This window comes from Triturus cristatus, chromosome 4_1 (genome assembly GCF_964204655.1).
Source record: "Triturus cristatus chromosome 4_1, aTriCri1.1, whole genome shotgun sequence".
Lineage (NCBI taxonomy): Eukaryota > Metazoa > Chordata > Amphibia > Caudata > Salamandridae > Triturus > Triturus cristatus.
The window spans coordinates 595,894,312-595,914,339 of record NC_140585.1 but is presented as its reverse complement, the minus strand read 5'-3'; the positions used below and the strand labels follow the sequence as shown (position 1 = coordinate 595,914,339).

The following is a 20,028-nucleotide window of genomic DNA, read 5'->3' as shown; positions in this document are numbered from 1 at the left end:
TCATTTAAATTAGGTTGTCCTCATTAATAATACTGTAGTAGTTTTCACTGCCACCGTTTTATTTTTTATCATGCTCTAATCATTAGAAAGATTATATTGAACTATTAACTGTACTCGTGTAAACTGCTTGCAGAGCACTCCAACACCTCCAGGTCATTTCACACTATATATACATGTAAAATGAAAATAAATATCTGTAGGGCAAGTTCAATTTATATTCAACACCGCTGAGTAGCAGACTTGTCAAGGCTTCAGCTGTCACATTTGGTAAGGACGTATCACCTTTCATGGGATGGAGCTATCACATTATGATCTAAGGTTAGCAAATATGTTTTTTCTGTGGCTCAGCCTCAGAGTTCTGTATGAGATTCTACAGAAAAAAACATGTTGCAAACTTAGCCATCCATTTGTACATGCTGTTCCACAAAATCAGACATAGGGCATGAAATGTGTACTTGGTATGATATTCATTTTTGTTTTATATCAAACATGTGTTATCCAGATAGAAATAGCACAAGTACTCCAATAAAAAAAACAAATTGGGGATAATAACTGCAAGAACTGCAATAAATTTTGGAAAATCACTTGACATTTCCTCCATATAACAAAGTGGTTATCAAAATGATCAAACTGCTTCAGGTAAAGGCTGTCACCATTGAACACAATACTTACGTTTCATCGGTGAACGCTATCCCAAAATATTCTTTCTCTTTCAGATTGAAATGCGAGGCTACAAGGTCAAGCAGCTCCTTGGCCAAAAGCTTTGGCTAAAAAACAGGAAAAAATGGAATTTAAGTTTTAATGTGCATAGGCAGAATTTGAAAGATTTACAAGATTCACTTATTAACATCTGCTTGGTAGTTATGCTTTGCTGAAGACAGAGATGTATTTATCTCCTCGTGCACAGGGACTAGCAATCAACATTTATTGTTAACAAACAACGAGCTCAGCAGGAAATCATGTGAGGGATTGGATTACAGACAAGTAAATCCTAAATGCAATGAACATCTTTACAATACAATTCAAAACCAATATGTAGCAAACAAAAGTACACATATTTTATAGCTTTATTCTTTTATCCACAAGGAGTAAATGGCTGCACTTCACTAGTGCTCCAGTTTTCTCTTTAATTTTATGCTCAAATCTATTCGTTTTCTTGCAAATATTACGAATCATATTCTAAGAAAATGTTCAGACCCACTACTCATTTAATGATCGCTGTGCCAACATGCTTTGACATATTTTAATAGATACGAATTTATTTGTTTTCTTGCAAACCGTGAGTATCATATTCAAGGAAAATGTTCACTTTAATGATCACTGTGCCAACATGCTTTGACATGTTTTAACAGATACCCCGTCAACATATGAATGAACAATTATGGGTACTCCATCGGATTGGGAAAGAGCTCGAGTGGCACTTTGATGCCCTTGTGACTTCTCTTTGGATAGAGAGAAGCAGAATTGTGTCCTGATTCATCTACTTGTCTTTGCCTTACCAGATGACTTTGCCTTACTGGATGACTTTGCCTTACCAGATGACTTTGCCTTACCAGATGACTTTGCCTTACCGGATGACTTTGCCTTAGCAGATGACTTTGACATCAACGAAGCCCTGCTGGAGGATTGGGCTGGAGAGCGGGAACGGTTTCACATTCTCGAGTTAGAGAGGGGCGTGCGTGAGGTTTGTGACTTATTTTTATGCTAGCTTCATTGTTCCAGATCGCCTTCAGTTGCATGAGGGCACACTCATAGCATGAGTTCAGGGTTGTGCCCCGAGCCCAAACACCAATCACACACCTGAAGCGGGTCCGAAACCGACATCTGTTTTCAATAGAGATAGCATGGTTTGAACCCTGTAGTTTTAGGTAGGGACATCATTCGCTAGCACACTGGAATTAAATTTGATTTTTAACTTTTAACTGATGATATAGGGAGTGGCGCTCCAGATCTGATTTCAAAGGTGGGGGAAGAAAGGCACTGACGTCGGTGCGAAAGGGAGGTGCTTATATGCAGCTCCTCTCAATCATTTCCTGGGTAGAACGAAGTCAACGAGGTGCCGCATGGTGGCACCTAGTGGTGTGTGGTAGCACTGCTACGAAATCTTGTGGATCAGGTATGGTGCCTGGGGAAATGTGAGAAATCTATGTTAGAAGTGTCCATCAGAAAATCAATATTGGAGAACTGGTTGGGTTGGGGGAATGGTGGCAGGTTGGACACGGCGTAGTAGCTGGCGAGTTAAGTAAGGGATTGGATACACTAGAGGGGATGAGAGTCAGAAAGTGAGAGATACAGAAGCAGGGCAAGAAAGGAAAGCCTGAAACAGCATGCCAAAGATCCCTTCAGTGGAGTGAACTAGAAAGAACTGAATGCTTTAAACGACAGCAGAACTGCACCAAACGAGGGCAAACCCAGATCTTAAAATAATTGATTTCAAACAACAAATCTGAATCCAGTTCATTGCTTGTGTGTTTTTGCTTTGAATTTTGACTTATTTACCGGTAGGTCAAAATATAGAAACTATTGCCAATGTGTGTTAGAAATCAGAACAGCATGGGTACTTTACATTATGTACCAGACGTAAGTACAAGTGAGTACTGCATCTACTGTATAGGGCTGCAATAAAGACTCATGGTACTTCAAGTTCCTAAGGGAATACCTAGAATGCCACTGTCACCATAGAGACTGAGAGGGGTACATAGTAAGAACTAGGACTCGCGTAAGAACTCTCTTGAATGAAGGTTTTCAAATTAAGGCTCAGAAGTCAGTCTTGGAAGTGAATGGGAGAAAAACAATTTTGTAACTCTGCTGAAACTTCTTAAAAGTGCAAATAGGTTACCTTTACAAAACCCAGGGTGGCACATTCGGGCTACGCATATTCGCACAGGGAATATACAATGTCCATTATTCACGCAAGCATTTTGGGTACCTTGTGGGGAAGGGCCACCTAGGAAGCAAATGTTGGCCCACCATGTATACCTACTTAGAAGGCATAGAGATGTAGTTGCTGCTCTTCGCATAGCAGGCGACGTCGAGGCCTGCTAACTTTTTGTCGATTTTGGAGCACATTACAGAGCTCATAGCACCCCATTGAAATATTGCATTAAAGAAATAATTAAACACTGCTGCTAACGAGAAAAAAAAATTGGAGGGATTTCTTACAAATAGCCCATTCTTCTGTATTGCAACCAGGGCCGGACTAGCCTATAGTGCAATCAGCCTGTACCAGAAGGGATGGCCTGACAGGTCAGTGTGTGGACCCGTTTTTTGGCTGTTTCTAGGCCTGTTTTATGCTCTGGTGGGCCGATTTTGAATGTTGAGTTCCTTGATCTTAACACAAACATTGCCTGGAGCAAGTACGAATGCATGCAGTCTCCCATACATTGCAAAACACCTACAGAGCATCTTTCCAAGTTCAAAACTGCCCTGATTTGAAAATGTAGCCCAGTTTAAGTGATCTAATTCACTCATGGGGCCACTTTTATTTTGTTACCCGGCCTATTATCTGTCCTAGACTGACCTGATTTGAAAATGTAGCCCAGTTTAAGTGATCTAATTCACTCATGGGGCCACTTTTATTTTGTTACCCGGCCTATTATCTGTCCTAGACTGACCCTGATTTGAAAATGTAGCCCAGTTTAAGTGATCTAATTCACTCATGGGGCCACTTTTATTTTGTTACCCGGCCTATTATCTGTCCTAGACTGACCTGATTTGAAAATGTAGCCCAGTTTAAGTGATCTAATTCACTCATGGGGCCACTTTTATTTTGTTGCCCGGCCTATTATCTGTCCTAGACTGACCCTGATTGTATCCACTTTGGGGGGCGACAATAATTTTACAACAATGGCTCCTGCAGTACATGAGTTTTGTGGTAGGGGGCGCGGCCAACAAGCAGTCTGCATTAACTTTGTCTGCATTTGTGGTTCTCATGTAGGAATGCTGCCCTATGAGAATTAGGAATGCCATCCCGCGTGGAAGGCCACACTGCCACTCAGGCACTTGCGTGTAACATCGGTCACACCTTCACACGCACATCCCTACATGCTCCAAGGCAGGTGCTCGGAGTGAAATGGGACATACATAAGTTGATCCTATCCTCCTTCACTTACACACTCACAAGGGAAGACTGAGTAAAACGGCTCCAAAGCGTTTAGTGGGGAGTAAACATGAGTGGATGACATCAGCCTTACCCTCCCATCCCACAGCCCTGCTGCAGGGTTCACGCATTTCCCGACACACTTTATTGTAGGGGTCTCTTGGCCGCCTGCTGTCAAACCGGACTGACAGTAATTATTTTATGAGCCCCGCGGGTATGAAGCCTCAGATCGCTTCTTGCCACGAGATGTCACATACAATTCTGGAGGATTCAGAGACATGTGACCCGACTGTTCCCAGTTTAGCAGGCACCGCCCCATCCTTTGCTGCAGGCAATCCCTAAGAACACAACATGCAAGGCAGCCGTGGCATGGAGAGAAGCCCGACTCTGAGGAGGGGAACCATGGACATCTGACCAGCGGTAATGCACATAAAACAGCTAAATGTACACGAAGCCACATTAAAGACGCACTGCAACCACACACTGCTTGGCAAACACTTACCCGTTTACAGTGCTTAATTTGAGCTTGTGGTTTCCGGTGCTCGGTACCGGAACTTAATTGTCAACACTGGCACTTTTGACAGTCTGCACTGTTTATCTAAATTAGAGATTAACACAATAGTTGTTTACTATTTCAATGAACATTAGAAATGACTAATATCTGCTGCTCAATCCATTGTTGTAGCTTTGGGGTTTGGAATAGTCTGAAATGTCATACTTGTAGGGTGTGCTAGTTAGTAGTTGCGTTGATTCTGTCACTGGCGGCATGTATAGGGGAAATGAAAGATGCCAGCTGCAGTGGCTGCTTGAGGAGGGACCCGGCACTTTTTTTTTTTTTTTTTTTACAAATTAAGCTCTACCATGACACCATTTTGAATAATTTCGAGGAGAATTTTTAACATGAGATGTACTGCTCAGGTCATTTTTGAAAGTTGTAGCACAAAACTATAAATCAGAACGTGAACAAAGTGTTTTGACCACGAACAACGGAATATCAACTTGAAATTAAAATTTCAAGTTTAATTTTCATCCGGACCATTCAGGTAATTTTTTGAGTGCAAGATGCCTTTTGCATAATTACAAGTAATCTTGTGGTAATTTCGCGTAATTACGCCCGGGATTAGAATACACTCCAGAAACACCAGTCTAACTGGTAGACAACAGGCCTTGGATTGGTTTTTGAGAATGATTGGTTTCTTGTTGGAAGCTCCGCTTTCTTGTGGATTTTTTGTGGGAGGCTGAACTGTAAGTGCGTGTGATAGAATGTCACAGTTTCTGGGATTTTTATATTCTAATTTCTCATATCAATATTTGCGTTATCTCACCTAACCAACAACGTGATTACTAACGACTAACGTCTACCGGGCTACCAGAGTGTATTTCTGTCTAACTAACACCAATCAAAAATACCACATTTTACCCTAAACTTTGGGAGGGAAAAAATTCATTCCCAGAGAGAAAAAAATATTTTCTCTGACCTGAACACTCATCCAATGACGATTACCACTATTCTGAGCATGGATTGTATAACCTCCTCTGTGCCGTTTCATTGTTCCAAGTACCGCACACCGAAGGCACAGGACAAGCCTATCACACACACAACAAGACTTACCTCAGACAACGCGCTCTGAAGAATGTGCTTGTGGACAAACAGTGTGCAACGTGTAGTATAGAAAATATTTAGCAAATTGAAGAGAGGATGAAATCTATATTTTAGTTTCATGTGAATTGAAAAGATTTGAGAAATGGTTAAGTGCTGGTTGCCAACGAGAAGAATGACACAAAGATTCACAAGCGCCATGTTGAATCTGAGATCGGATGACTAATTACTGATATTGGAGAAGTTGGCTAACTGGTGGGTTTTATGTCATCTTCAGTCATCTCTTGATACAAGGTATCCAACAGCAGCTATTGTTAGGACGGCGTAAGATGTCACGGTCATGTGGCTGGGCTATCTCAGGTCATAGCGGGAGGACAGCGCACATGAGGTCATCTTGGCCCCGTTCCACCTCCCTTCAGAGAAAGCCCCCTCTGTGCACTTCAGTGCACATCTGCAAGCGCACCCGGCTCACACGTAATTGAAGGCACCAAGCTACTTTCGAAAATATGAAATTTCCTTATGAAATTCAGTAGGAAAGAATTGACTTGCCTAATAATAGAGTTATTCATGCAGCCTATGATTAAGTGATGGAGAGGGTCCGACCAAGACCCTGACGACATGCTCTGTATAGCAGCATTGTGCTCCGCAACTGGTACATCCTGGTGGCCGCTCTCTTATGACTCAGAATTTCTATAAATGGACAATTATGCTCAACTTAGACAAAGCCACTAGTTTACTCTTCATCAAGATGTGGCGGCATTGAATTATGACCTGACTAAGACCTCCTCCCAGTTGGGGAATTAGCGACATTCAAGGGTGAAGCAAGAAATGCGGGTCGTCGAAATTGGGGGGACGGGGGGGTAGCACGCAGAGCACTGAAGTAAATTACATTTTGATGGACACCTTCAGGCTTTGCACATATTGTCTGGAGCCCTTGGAATGCCCAGCCCGGAAACTTTCAACAAATTGACCTGATGTTGATCGTGGCGTGGGAACATCGTGCCGATAGTAGGTCATGAGCTTGGAATCTCAAGTGGCCATATACACTGTGTATATTTTGTGAAATATGGTGTGACAAAAAGGAGCTTCCTTCCTAAATGCTTCAACAAGCCTCGAAGCCTCTGATAAGGCTGCTTCCACATTCTTCTGATTCTGAAGCAATGAACAATGCGATCAGGGCCAGCGCTGGCACCATTCCCAATCCACTCGTCACAGAGTCCTGGAGAATGTTTAAATCTCTGGCATGAGGGCTGCACGTTCTCCTCAAAATAATCTAATCACGTGCCTCCTTCCCAACTGATCCCCGTAACATTCTAGCTATGTAACACTCATTTTCATGGTTACTGAGGAAGCGGGGGGAGGGGGGTTCTGATAAAAAGGCACTAGAAGATGGTTCAAACCGCATTTCTCACTAAACACTACAGCAGATAAAATGGGCCGTCTGGAACGAGAGCGGGACTGTTCCATTTTATCCATTTAGAAATTGTGAGCAAGATATCACGCCCGTTGGGGGATTTCTACCTGTACCTCTCAAAGAGGCACATTTAGATTTAAAATGTTTAAGGACAATTGCAGTAAAAATGCTGGATTCTGTATCTAACCCATAGGCACCACATAGTGGTTGCATAGTGGCTGTCTGGGTAGAGCCAGGAATATGATCCCATTGCTAGTGTGGGGAAGTTGTCCGTGTGGGGGTGGAGGGGGCACGTTGCTATAGGTTTATATGGGGTGATGTTAGAGTATGCGTGTTTGGGAGTAGGAATGTGGGGGTGTTTGGTTGTATGTGGGTGAACGGATGGGTGTTAGCGCGTGTGGGTGTGTATGGAGGTAGATTTTGGTGGGTGTGTGATTGTGTACGCAGGTGGATTTTGGTGTATGTGTTCTCTATCTCGCCTAATTGAAGAACTGGAGGGAGCGGGGTGAATTAAGTTGTCTGAGATAATTTCACATGATTAAACCAAGTTCTTGTAAATCCCCATAGTGCCTTCCATTTTTAGGTCTTTCGATGCCTCACCAAGCTCATGCGATAAAAAAACTAACACATACATACATACATACATACATACATACAAAGAGGAACCTCAAGTAAGCACCACATCACTTGGCCTGCTCAGCCGGTCATTCACATTTTGCTTCTCTTCTCTGCAGCAGTGGGTCAGCCCATCTCAGCTACTGACTCTCATCTCTGCGAGTGATGCCATCTTGCCTGATCACCTGCACACATCTGCCTAAAAAGAACTTCAGGGGAGTTCCAGGGGTGGTGGGCAAGTACTTTACTTTTCCAGTGTTTTTTGTTTTCCATTCTGTATCCCTTTTTAAGACATTTGGGTATGTTTAAACTGCTTTAAGAACACAATAACTCAAAGCAAATGGTACCTTTTCTTGTGACAATGAGAATCGTATTTTCCAATGAAGTGTATGAAACCAAGAAAGGTATCCGTTCAAAGTGCACTTCCCTGCTAGGATGTACTGTACTGTCTGTTAAAATTACATTCATTAAAAAAAGCACATTTCTATTGCTAGTATCTTGGTGCTACATGTAGGAGTATCACATTTCTTTTCTCTTTTCATTTTTGAATTATTTGCTTTCCACATAAAAAGTAGGGATCACGCTAGCTTGCCACAACCAATGTATTGTCTTTGCCAATGCTTGTTGTAAATGAGAAGGCAAAGTCACAAGAGACTCTCCAATAGGAGAGGTGATTCTAGAGGTTATTTCAACTTAAGTCTACTCCGGAGGCAGTCAATCTGAGGATGGGTGAATGTTCTGCAGCGATCGCATGACCTATTTAGCTAAGTAGGTGTATTGTTGCTTGATGGTTCTTCTCGGGTCTCTCATGAGTTGCCTAGGTTTACATGGCATTGCCTAGTACTTTAGATAAGTTCAAAGTTGACTAGCCAGAATGATGAAACTGATGCTCAGTCTCCAAATCACTGGGCACCCCCCATCCTTTTTATGGACCTTTGAAACCCAGGTCTTACATATTCATATAGTCTCTCAGGTCCACCCTATAGCAAACCTTGTCATCTAGAATGAACGATAATCCCTCACATGCTATTACCTACTACAAATTACCTTCACGAGTGTCATAATTTCTTTTTCAGTACAAAACATGCTCCACTCGAGAGAGGTAAGATGAACAAAAAAAGGCAACAAAGACAAGCACTTATGGGGCAAGCCCTTAATTAAAGAGTATGTATTGCAGCAAGGCTGGAAACGTGTGAGTCACAAGTCATGGGAACGCACGTTATATAACTGTGTCTCGCAAACATGCACCTTTGCAGGGCCATGTTTGGTCAGGCACATACCCTCTGAGGATCTGGTGCAGTAGCCATGTGCCATACGGTGCATGTATTGAGACTGCAGATACCTCTACCAAGGACTGCCCATATATCTGGAACATAAAATTCTTCTCAGCTTTCGTATTAATGCTGGCCACAAGATCAGGGAGCCCAGGTGCAATAAACAATAAAGTACAAGCGCATGCACCCTACTACTCATACAGAACTGTGTCTGGCTAGTGTACCAATGAGCCCACTGTAATGTGGAGGCTCATGGTACATTGATTTCTTCAGATGTTAGCATCAATTCCAGGATCCACTGTTAATGCCCCGTCTTCCATATGCGATTCTTCTTCCCATTTCCACTGTAATATTACACTAATTTTATCTAGATGGATGATCAGACCTAGTATTGCATGCATTTCCATATTCCAGAGGGCCACATGGCATCCATCTTAAATTACTTGTTTCATTAAATCATGTCAAATCATGGCATACTGCATCAAAATGTGATGAAAGAATGTCAAGAAATGCCTTTGAAGCTAAACCTTTAGTGCCATATGGGAGAGTTACATTATATCACTGGGATGGAAAAAGGAAAGAAAAGCGTATTTACCTTCAGCATGCGGGGCCTGCCTTCCCGCTTGAAAACATGTCCTTGATTATCATAGGATAATGAAACTATTTGCCCGAAGCAAGCTTTCCGGCCAAGACTTGTAATTGACTTTAAAAAAAAATGCCTTTTATGTAATCCATTATAGCTATATTACTGCCAGGACAGGCAGGTTTTTCCCCCATATTTTACATTTGCTACTTTCTGTTTCTTCTTCCAGTTCATTCTACTCTCTGCATTGTTATTTCTATGCCTTATTTTTTTGTTAAAAAGGTAAGCTTTGAGGATCTGGGGAGTTAGTTATTTCTGAGCTGTCTTTCTGTAGGTGCCGATTTGGGGCTTATATCAAATTACATTCGGTAAACGCTGGCTCTGTTGCTCCACCCCAGGCAGCACCGCCTCCCTGAATATTCTGTTGTTGCACAGACAGAGCAGGACCTCAAGGCTACCTCGTGTATGAATTGGCAAGTGCTCTGTAAGTGAAGGAACGTTACCTTTGGCGCCATTTAAGGAGCCTGCCAGAAACGTTCTAATCGAGTGGCGGAAGTTGCTAAGTTTCAGCATGCCAGGTTTTGTACAGATGAGTCCGGAGGGTGGGGAAGGAAGGGGTTATCAAAAAAACAAAGAAACATTTTTCATTTTTGCTCCCATAGTTACATTTGCTCTCTGCTGGAACTGTTGAATAGAACTATCCAAACTTGGCATGAAACTACACCTCAACTCAGAGGGGTCATTTGCTTGTTTTGTGTAAATCCATTCAGTACTGTTTATAACAAAAAAAAATCCATTTAAAAATATGTTTTGGGCGGTCATTGAGGATTATTGTACAAGAAACTTGATATAATTGGTTGGCTTTCATTATGGGTTTGAAAAAAAATAATTTAAGAGGCTGGAAGCAAAAAAACTTGTTTGTTGTGGAGGCAATTACAAGATGTGAAACACAAAGGAACCATGAGAGAGGTTATAAAGGTTGAGAAGGCGCATGCCCTGTACCCAGGGAGGATTTGGAGGTTCCAGAAAGACCGATACTGTTTCCAAAAATTGAAAAAAATCATCATATGTTTCATGTGATTGGCAGATTCAGATGCAGGTCAGTGGATCCATCACAAGTAGAATTTTTTTTTTTTTTAATATATATATATATATATATCCCAGTTCAAATTAAGTTGCAATAAACCCATGCCACTTGTCGACGGCGGTCTGTGGTGGGGTAGCGAACCCCTTAAATCGAGCAATCGTGTTGTCTCCACCGTCTCTAAAACCACACACCACAGCCCCAAAATGCTTTCAAGCAGGTTTATTAAGCAGAATGCAAAACCAACGCGTTTCGGAGAACGAGTCTTCTTCATCACTCGTGATCGTGAATTACACTAAATTTGGCAGAAAGCTAGAGCTTGGTCCAGAAAGTGTGCTCTTTGTTTTGGTCTAAATCCATTAAGTAGTTTTTCAGAAATGAAGGGTAAAAATGTATAGAAATTTCACGTCATGGAGGATCTGAATGGCTGCCACTACATCAACAAAGATGTGGCGCAAGCCTTTATGACTCGGGGGACTCAGTCACTTGTCCTGAATTAAAAAGAAAAAAGCATTTTTTATGGGAAGAGGGCCGCTGCCTTCCTCATCAACCCTACTTGAGGCCCTAGGGACCCCATTCCCCAGGGCCATTTTTGATTGAATGGGGAGGAAGAACCTTCCTCCACAAGCCTTTATTAAGCCCCGGGGACTCCATCCCTGGGGTCTAATATTTAGATTTTGGGAAGGGGGGTGTGCGCCCTCCCTTCCAGAGTCGTGAATCACTTATGAAATTTTCAATTACATTTTTGATAACAGCACTGCCACATCAAAAATGAAATCATTCATGACAACAATACATGTTGGGAGCGCACGTTACATTTTCTTTTAGTTACTTGAGTTAACTATAACTGGTTTATTACATTGGTTTTGTTCATTTAAAACAGTATGTTTACACTTACATTTAGACTGAACTATAATAGCATTTTAACCTTCAATTTTAAGAGACCATTATGGTTTGAAAAAAGATGCTTGAAATTCATGGAGCAAAAACTGGAAAAGAGACATTAGTGTTAAGAAACAATGCATAACAAGCGTTGGCAATGCCAATAGGTCTGGCCTTACAAAAATGTTGTATGGTAATGTGAAAAATGAAACAAAGTGTTCCTGACGGAGTCACTTCTTATATTATTTTGATGCAACCTTTCCTACATAATATTAATGGAAAAATTTTAGGGGAAAATAGTAAACAGGCGTACCAAAACAGATTCATTCTTATAGTCACAAAATATGTTTTCTTTATCCATTAGATTACCACAAATCATGAATATTTTAATTGGTTTCTTTCGATTTTGTAACAGATGGGAGTTTCTATCCATTGGTGAAACTTCCTTTTGAAGGTTTTAATGGCACTTGATGGTTTGACACTGGTTTTGTACTTTCAATGGTATTTTCACTATTTTAGGGGGAATGTAGGCACTTCTGTGGTGGAAGTTTTATCACTCGGTTTGTTGCCGCCGGGACTCGCAGTGTATTGGCATATTGTGGGTGAGTGATCCACTCCCTTTTTCTGGCGTACCATTGATTTTACAGTTGAGTGTAATTGTTCTTTTCATTTTATCAGATTTTTTGACGGTTAGCCCTGTTTGAGTTTACTTGCATCTTTGTGTCCTCATGATAGTCTTGTGGACTGATTTGGCTTTGGAGACCGAAACGTCAACAGATTATCCCCACTAACATCAAGAAGCCTACTACATGTGTATCTGCATCTTACAGTAAACGAGAATGGGCTTCTTGTTATAAATGCATATTGTTAGGTGGATATACCGATCTGCATTGATCTTTGAACACAGGAAATGTCCCTGAAAGGTCAGTGTGGCCGGTGATTGTTAATGTAAATATTGAAAATCCCAATGGAATTTACATGATATAATTTGTGTGATTTGTGGCAATCTAAAGGGTAAAGTACACATATTTTGTGACTACAAGAATTAATCTGTGTTTGTACACCTGTTTACTATTTTTTCATTAATATTATTTAAGAAGGGTTGGATCAATGTACTAACCTGACAAGCAATAAAATAATACAAGAAGTGACTCCATCAGGAACCTTTTGTTATATTTAGGAGTTTATAACCAGCTTCCTGGGTGAATATTGGGTTGCTCTATATCTTGGAATTGAGTATGGTGACGTGAATCATTACAAGTAGATAGCATGTGTTTGGATATGTATTTGTGGGGAAGCAAAGAACTGTAGAATAATATTGGTGTAGGTTAAAAGGTCAGGTGACAGTTGCATTGTCAACACAGACCTAAAACTCCATGTAGGATAATGACTGCCCTCCTCTCATCTGAGCAGCTGCCAGACATAAACACCATCAATTATCTAGTTATATAAGACTTTAATAGTAGTATAATAGCACATATGCACCCCTCAAAGTTCAACCTCAGGCAGGTAGATAAATAAACAAAAAAAATGATCCCAGCTGGGTGGGGGCAACCACTTTTTTGTGGAAGCACACAACCTCTGACCAATCCAAACATCTACTCCTGGCTCCCAACATTTGGGCGGAGCCAACACCCCTTTCCTGGTGGTTCTCACATGTCAAGCCGGATAATGCAAACCGCTGAAATTGGGCAGTTATGGTCAGCTGAGCACAACATAACTTGCTCCCAATGCACAGTTCATTACCCACATATGAGGTCACAGATAACGTCACAAATCACAATCAAAATATCACAGATCACCTCTATTGCATGAAACTGTTGTGTAGTTCCTAGGAATCCCCAGGACTTGTGCATTTTGGATGACCTAAACTGAGGGCTTGGTGTCCAAAAAACGATTCCTGGACACCCCTACAGTATATGTCAGCTGTAAGACCAGCTAGCTCTACAGTGCCACTACCACCCCCCTATATCTTACAGTGGTGTAGGTAGTTTCTGGCAACAAGTCAACATGAGAACCCTGATTCCACAGAGATCGTGCAACACAGTACAGTACTTTTCGCTCATTCACGCATGCTTACTTATTCTCAGAAAATACACAGAATAGCAATTAGGACGTTTCAAAAAGTATTTATTGGTCCAGCGTCAATCTTGTGTAGAACATATTTTCTGTGACAATTAGGAGACAGAAGCATACGAAAGAAATCACAAGTACTCATATAGTAAAGAGTGGATACATTTCTACCATAGTGATAAGACGATGAACATGTACAGTTCTGATAAACCAGTAGCACTTGCATACACCTATAATGCGCACCTCCACGTAATATGCCTAAATGTACCTACGTAGATATGTAGGTGTAGTATGTCTATGTGTATAGATATATATACATGGACATAGCCAAGAATCCTCTAGGGAAGAACCAACACCCTCACCTGATGGTAGAGAATGAAGGACCCCGTCTCTTCTCCACGGATGACACCCCACAAGGGATGTCAGACTGCTGCATGTCGAAGATTCAGCGTGCAGGACCCTGTGTCAGCGTGGAAGGAATTCTCCTCTAATTTGCAGGGGGAATGAGGGTCTTATACACTAGAGTGGTCCCTCCAGGGTTTCTTTTAGAATCGATATGTTTTGAAACCAATCAAACATTTTTTGAAAACAATCATAAATGTTTTTCTAAAACAATGTGATCATGCACACCGGGCTTGTTGGCAAAGGATACAAATAGTGGTGACCCTTATACAGACTAGTTATGCAGTGCCTGAGGACATGTTTATGTATGTCAGGTACAGGGATTATGACAACATACTAAGAGCCAGGTGTCAAATTGACAGGGGCAAGCCACTAGGTAAAAAGTCACCTGTTTGCAACCGTTAGTGTTGTGTGGATGGGACAATGCATGTAAAAAGGTGACATACATGACAGGACTAGCCTAAAGGACATGACAAAACCACTAGAGAAGACACCACACAGCCTATTGAAAAAGGGGTTAAATTCTCCATATGTGCATGATAATTTCTCTCTACCCTTCAAAATGTTTTCTTCAACTGTGTGTAGGAATTAGAGTAATATATAAATGTTTAGAGTAATATATAAATGTTTAATGGTGACAAGGGAGAAGATAAGGCGACAGTGTTTAGCTCTATGGCTCTCTGTTTCACCTTATATTCTTCTAAGAAGTGTTCACGTTCACTAAAATGTTTTCCATCACCTATGGCAACATTGCAAATTTTGTGTTTTGTATTGATGTGTTGTGGCATCTTTTCTGAAATCTCACAGCTGAAAGAGCCAATAACTTTCAACTCTAAAAAACACGGAAAACGATGTCATACATGGAAAAATTGTGTTTCGCAAACAATTGAAGCGAAAGACATTCAGTCCAGTCGTGCAATAAAGTCCACTGCACAATCCAAGCATGAATCTGCCTTCATATCTGCAGAATCAACCGCTTTGTGATCAGAGAGAGGAAGCGAACTATGTGTGCCAGGATACATGAACCGTGAGTTCATCCTTCGGCTGTCTTGCTAAGTTAAGAGGATCTGCTTTTGACATGTATACTCTTCCATACCGTCTAACGCATACATCTACGCTGAACAACAGTGCGTTGATGAAGCCCGCCAACACATCATTTGTACAATCGTATTCCATTCTAATGTTAAGTGTATGAATTAAAGGTACACCTCTTGGCCAATCCTATGTTTAGCCAGTTTTAAGAACCAACTACAAATAAAAGTACTTTAGAATTAAATATGAAGTCGGCAGAAAGTCAGTCTCCATGCCAACCTTGCTAAGCCTACAGTTGCTGTGTTGTAGCATGCAGACTGCCAGTATTGACAGATATAAGCTCACTACGTCATTTGCCCTAGCGCTGCATATCATTTAGATATATCTGCCGGCAGTTTACACCACTGACGAAAGATAAAAATTTCCAATTTCACCAGGGTCAAGTAAAATTATTACAGGGGTCTGCATTTTTATTTTTTTGATATTTCAGGCTGATTTTGCCGAACGTAAGCAAATCACTTTCTTAGAGACAGGAACCAAATATGAGCAACTAACGCAACAAATGTATCTGTCCAACCAGGAGCTGCACTTCACTCCGTTTCGCATCAATTGGACAAAAGCAACTCGCAAGACTCCAACCATCAGAGCCATCCCGTGATCATTTTATTTCTTATCCATTCTGAATGCACCATTCTTCAATTCTCTGCCTGGGGGAGCAAAGCTGATTTTTGTTTTATTTTCTTCTCGCTTCTGAAGTGTCTTGCTCTAAGCCTAGGAGGAATGTGGTTACAGCAGAGCCATGCAGAAAGGATGCTACACTGTGATACATTTCAACCACGAGGTTTTAATCAATTGACGGTGCTTATCTATTCACTCCCTGTCCCAAAACACTGCCTCCCCCCCAGGGTCCCAGGCCACTGCAAGGCGATGACGCATTTCGACTAAAGCACATAGCGTGTCACCTAGGTTGTTCCCACTGGATGAAAGACTCAATGAAACAATCAACTGCAGTAAAACAGAACAACGGGTCATGGAACCACAACCATTTAGCCTAACCAACAATGAGCGCTCCCACGGCGAAAGATTTTGATTTACGTAACCAAGCACAACTCATGTATTTGTAGGGTGTACGTTCACCACTGAATGGGGCTGTTGGCTCTGTTGGGAAATTAAGCATGCTTATTGTTGTCAGCACCCGGACACACAGTCCCTGGGTATCTACGCACTTCACAAGTTTAGTTTAATTCATTTCATTGTGACCCAACTCAGTCATACTCATGTTTTCAGCGTGAGACAAATGAAAGTCCGAGTGCACCCCACAGCCTCTGAGCCTGTGACCACGGAGATCAAAAAACAGACCCATGCAGTAAATGTATCAGTCCACGGAGGCACCAGAGCAATCTAAACTTAAGATGACTAGGAACAATAAAATACAAAATTGGCATTGTGGTTTTCATCTACTACTACTCCAGAACTCAGTCAGACATTGCAACTAATCTAGGACTTGAACAGTCCTTGGCTATGTAGCAGCCCTTCAGGGTCACTTTGTTTATGAGCAGGACATCAAGCCATGGCCAGTTTGTGATTTAAAGGTGGTCACATGCCCTGGGGCGGCAACCCACAGACTCGCCACCTCTCTGTTTTTCATTAATTGAAATAAAAGAAATAATGCAAGACCTCAAGCAGGAACTAAATATTTTATTTTCAAATTTAATTCAGAAGCTAATCCCCTGACCAAACTGGGGTTCTAGGATTGTTTGTTCACAAAATGAACTTTGAAAGTCATTAATTACTAGATTGCTGTTTGGAGGGGAGGCAGCTGGAAAGCGTGGACTTGATTCAACTATTGTGCCCAGCGAAAACCTATCGGTTTTGGTTCTCCGACAAGCAAAGTAAAGACATGCTAGGCTTGTGTATGGCGAGGTTTGAACTAGCCGACAATCATTAGTAAGTAGAATTTACCCAGAAGATAAACAAACTGTCGGGATTGGGCATTTAACACACTGTATGACCATTCACAAAAACAATTCATGTGCCAAAGGTATCTGAAACATGGGGAGAGCCATCTTTCTTTACTGATCTCGGTTGGTTACTGGATCATGCCCATAATCAGAAAGGACGCTCTCGCTTCAATTAGTAAGAAGCGTGCGTGGTCATCTTTGATGTATTTCTCTTGTTGGTGAGGAGTCTGCAAAGAAAACCACCACACTAACTGTCTCAACAATTGTTCTAACAAAATGATACCACACAACTGTTATCTTATTATATTCAAAATGTAATTAAATGAAACATAAGTGCTTATGTAAATAAACTTTTCTTTTCTAACACATTTTGATACTCTTCTGGTCTAGATAGCAAATATTAAAAGGAATAAATGCAATGCTGAAATAGTACTGTGCCAGGGAGGAGGGCCACTGAACCTACCAGGAAAGTGCAGCACCACTTAAGATAAGCAACTTAGACTGCAAAGCGAAAAGTGTTTCGTTCAATGCAGTTATTGCCTTTATCGCTACTGGGACAGGAACAAAAGCAATAACTTACACCTTAGCTAGACATTAGCTTTAAGGAACATCTGCGCCCGCTTAATGACAAAGGATATGCATGGGCTGGTCCACACAGCAATCTCAAAAGGAAACATAATCTCCACATTACAGTTTTTTTAAGGTGTTAATTCAAGTAGAAGTGGCCATCAGGGCTTAAATCTACTCATATTATTGATCTGCTGAGGCAGAGAATGTGGGAATCAAGACCAAGTCAAGCACGTCTATGATTGTTCCTTCATCCTTATTTGATTCACCATAATCCAATCAAAATCTGACGTTGCCTATTTCACACACACCGACAATTTGGGAGCATCCTTGTGTCACTGGAGACTATTAAGCAGGCTGCCGGGGAAATGCCAGAGTGGGATTCCCCCGGCAGCCACGCTGCACCACCACTTCAAGCACAACACTCCTGGCAGGCCACGATTGAGCAGTCCTTGATGAGAATGTAAAAAGTCCCAGGTCACAAACTTCAAATTATCCTTCTGCAAAGAAGTAATTCGTTTCTGGCTGGGTCATAAGGTGAAGGAGATATAATAACTATATTGAGGTTTTTATATTGCTCTTGCTACCTCTCACTGAATGTCCAATGATAGTGATAATGACCATTTCTCAGAAGGAGATGAGGCATCGTCACCAGAGGGTGCAGCAAACATTTCCAGGGTACAGCTGTATCACTGCGCCTCAGGTGAGGCACACATGCTACATTCAAGGTAGAAACCATTTGTGATGTTTTATTCAAATTCTGTAATGTGCAAACATAGAAAAATGCCAGCTTTCATGCTATATTAAGTGGCGTATCTGCGATTTTTGTCTTTTAAACAGAGGATTCTGTCTGCACAGAGGCATAAGCATAGATTATCTTAGTGCTAAAATGCAAAGCATTTCAGGAGCACAGGACTCTGGGCTTTGGGAAGTAGTTCATCCGAGGCCGAACAAAGAATCCTTAGCAAAACCACTAATAGGGGATTTGTATCCCAATCGTAGCAGTTTACATTTCCACCCCTCTGTCCCCGTCTACTGTTGTAACTGCTCTATCGCTGTGATGCAGCCTTAACAGCCATGCCTTGCTGTAGGCAACCAGCTAACTGCTGACCTTGATCAATGCACATCATTATTCCGCCCATATACTTTATGAATTTTATGCACACTGTAGGCAACAACCTTCAGATTATTTACTCTGACATTCCAGGCAGCCTTGTTTTCCGCAAAGCTATTACTATTCACTCCGGAGCTTACATTGTACTTGTCCAACATGTCATATAAATTAACTTCTGATAGATTTCATCGCCAATGATTTTGCCAGTGTACAGAAAACTATTTATAAACCGTAAAGTCACTGGAAGACACTGAAGCAAGGAGAACAGCTTAGTGCTGGCATCAGCAGTAGAAACACCGAAGAATCGCAGCACTGATTCTAGGAAGGCTGGCTGATGGTCAACTGGCCGGATGTGGAAATGAGTCTAACAACCAGGCATGCTGGGAGATCAGAAAACCAGCGCACGACTGCATGCTTCCCGTGCAATGTACTTAAGCAAGCAATTGGCGAATTAAAAGCATCCATTCGAAAACATAGTGGTCTGCGGTCAGTGCTCTGTAGCACTTTACATTTCCACCCTGAATGAAACAAGACGCTCTTTACTTGTGATGGTCTATCGTTAGGATATAAAACCACATTAAATTTGCATTTCATTTAGCAAGTTATTGCCCTCAGTTCCCTCTGTTTCCGCAATTTCAAGACTAACTCCCCTGTGTTTCTTACGATTTGCTTTAAATTGCAACTTGCTGTTTTTTTCGTTGTGGCGTGCGAGGGCAAACATTACCTAAAAAATATAACCTGGTCCAGAGTGCTCTCATGAATGCAACGCGAGACCACCCTTGCCAATAGAAATGCATCTTCCAGTGATGCCCAATCTGTGGGCACTGAGTGGAAGTCTGCTTTAGGAAACAGCAGCTCATGGGTCAGGCGTGCCTGGTTTCCTTTCGAAGAACTTAAGAAGCGCAGCCTTACCTTAAAAAATCTGAAAATGCGTTTCGCTAACTGACAATGTGGGTGTAATATCCCTCGTGTACAGAGCACAGATATACCAGCAGCCCTGGAAACCTCCAGTGTCCCTCACCAGTCTTAAACTGGGTCTTTGGAGCCTATATTCACATGCATCCTGGAGCACCCATCACAGATGCAGAGAAAACAGAACTAGCGAATCAACAGCCATGTTAAGCACAGCACACATCAATCAGCACCCAGCACTCATACATCCCTATGCAAACCAACTGCAACCTGCACCGCTCACATAGATTTGGCACACTCCGACACTCAACTGCACTGTGCACACCCCCATATTTGGCATACCTGCTGCCATATTCAGAATAACTCCTCTTAATCAGCAAAAAAGCCACACACAGCACACCTCTTACACAGTGCAC

General features: G+C 41.7%; 1 protein-coding gene across 7 annotated transcripts in view; it reads right to left on the bottom strand.

The window, feature by feature from the left end:
* Positions 1-20,028, bottom strand: part of FRMD4A (FERM domain containing 4A) — a 713,130-nt gene that overhangs the window by 258,180 nt on the left and 434,922 nt on the right. For all 7 annotated transcript variants that reach the window (XM_085652949.1, XM_085652947.1, XM_085652946.1 and 4 more), the window contains exon 3: positions 673-767. In XM_085652949.1, coding sequence (XP_085509075.1) covers positions 673-767 — 95 coding nt within the window. The remainder of the gene's footprint in view (positions 1-672; positions 768-20,028) is intronic.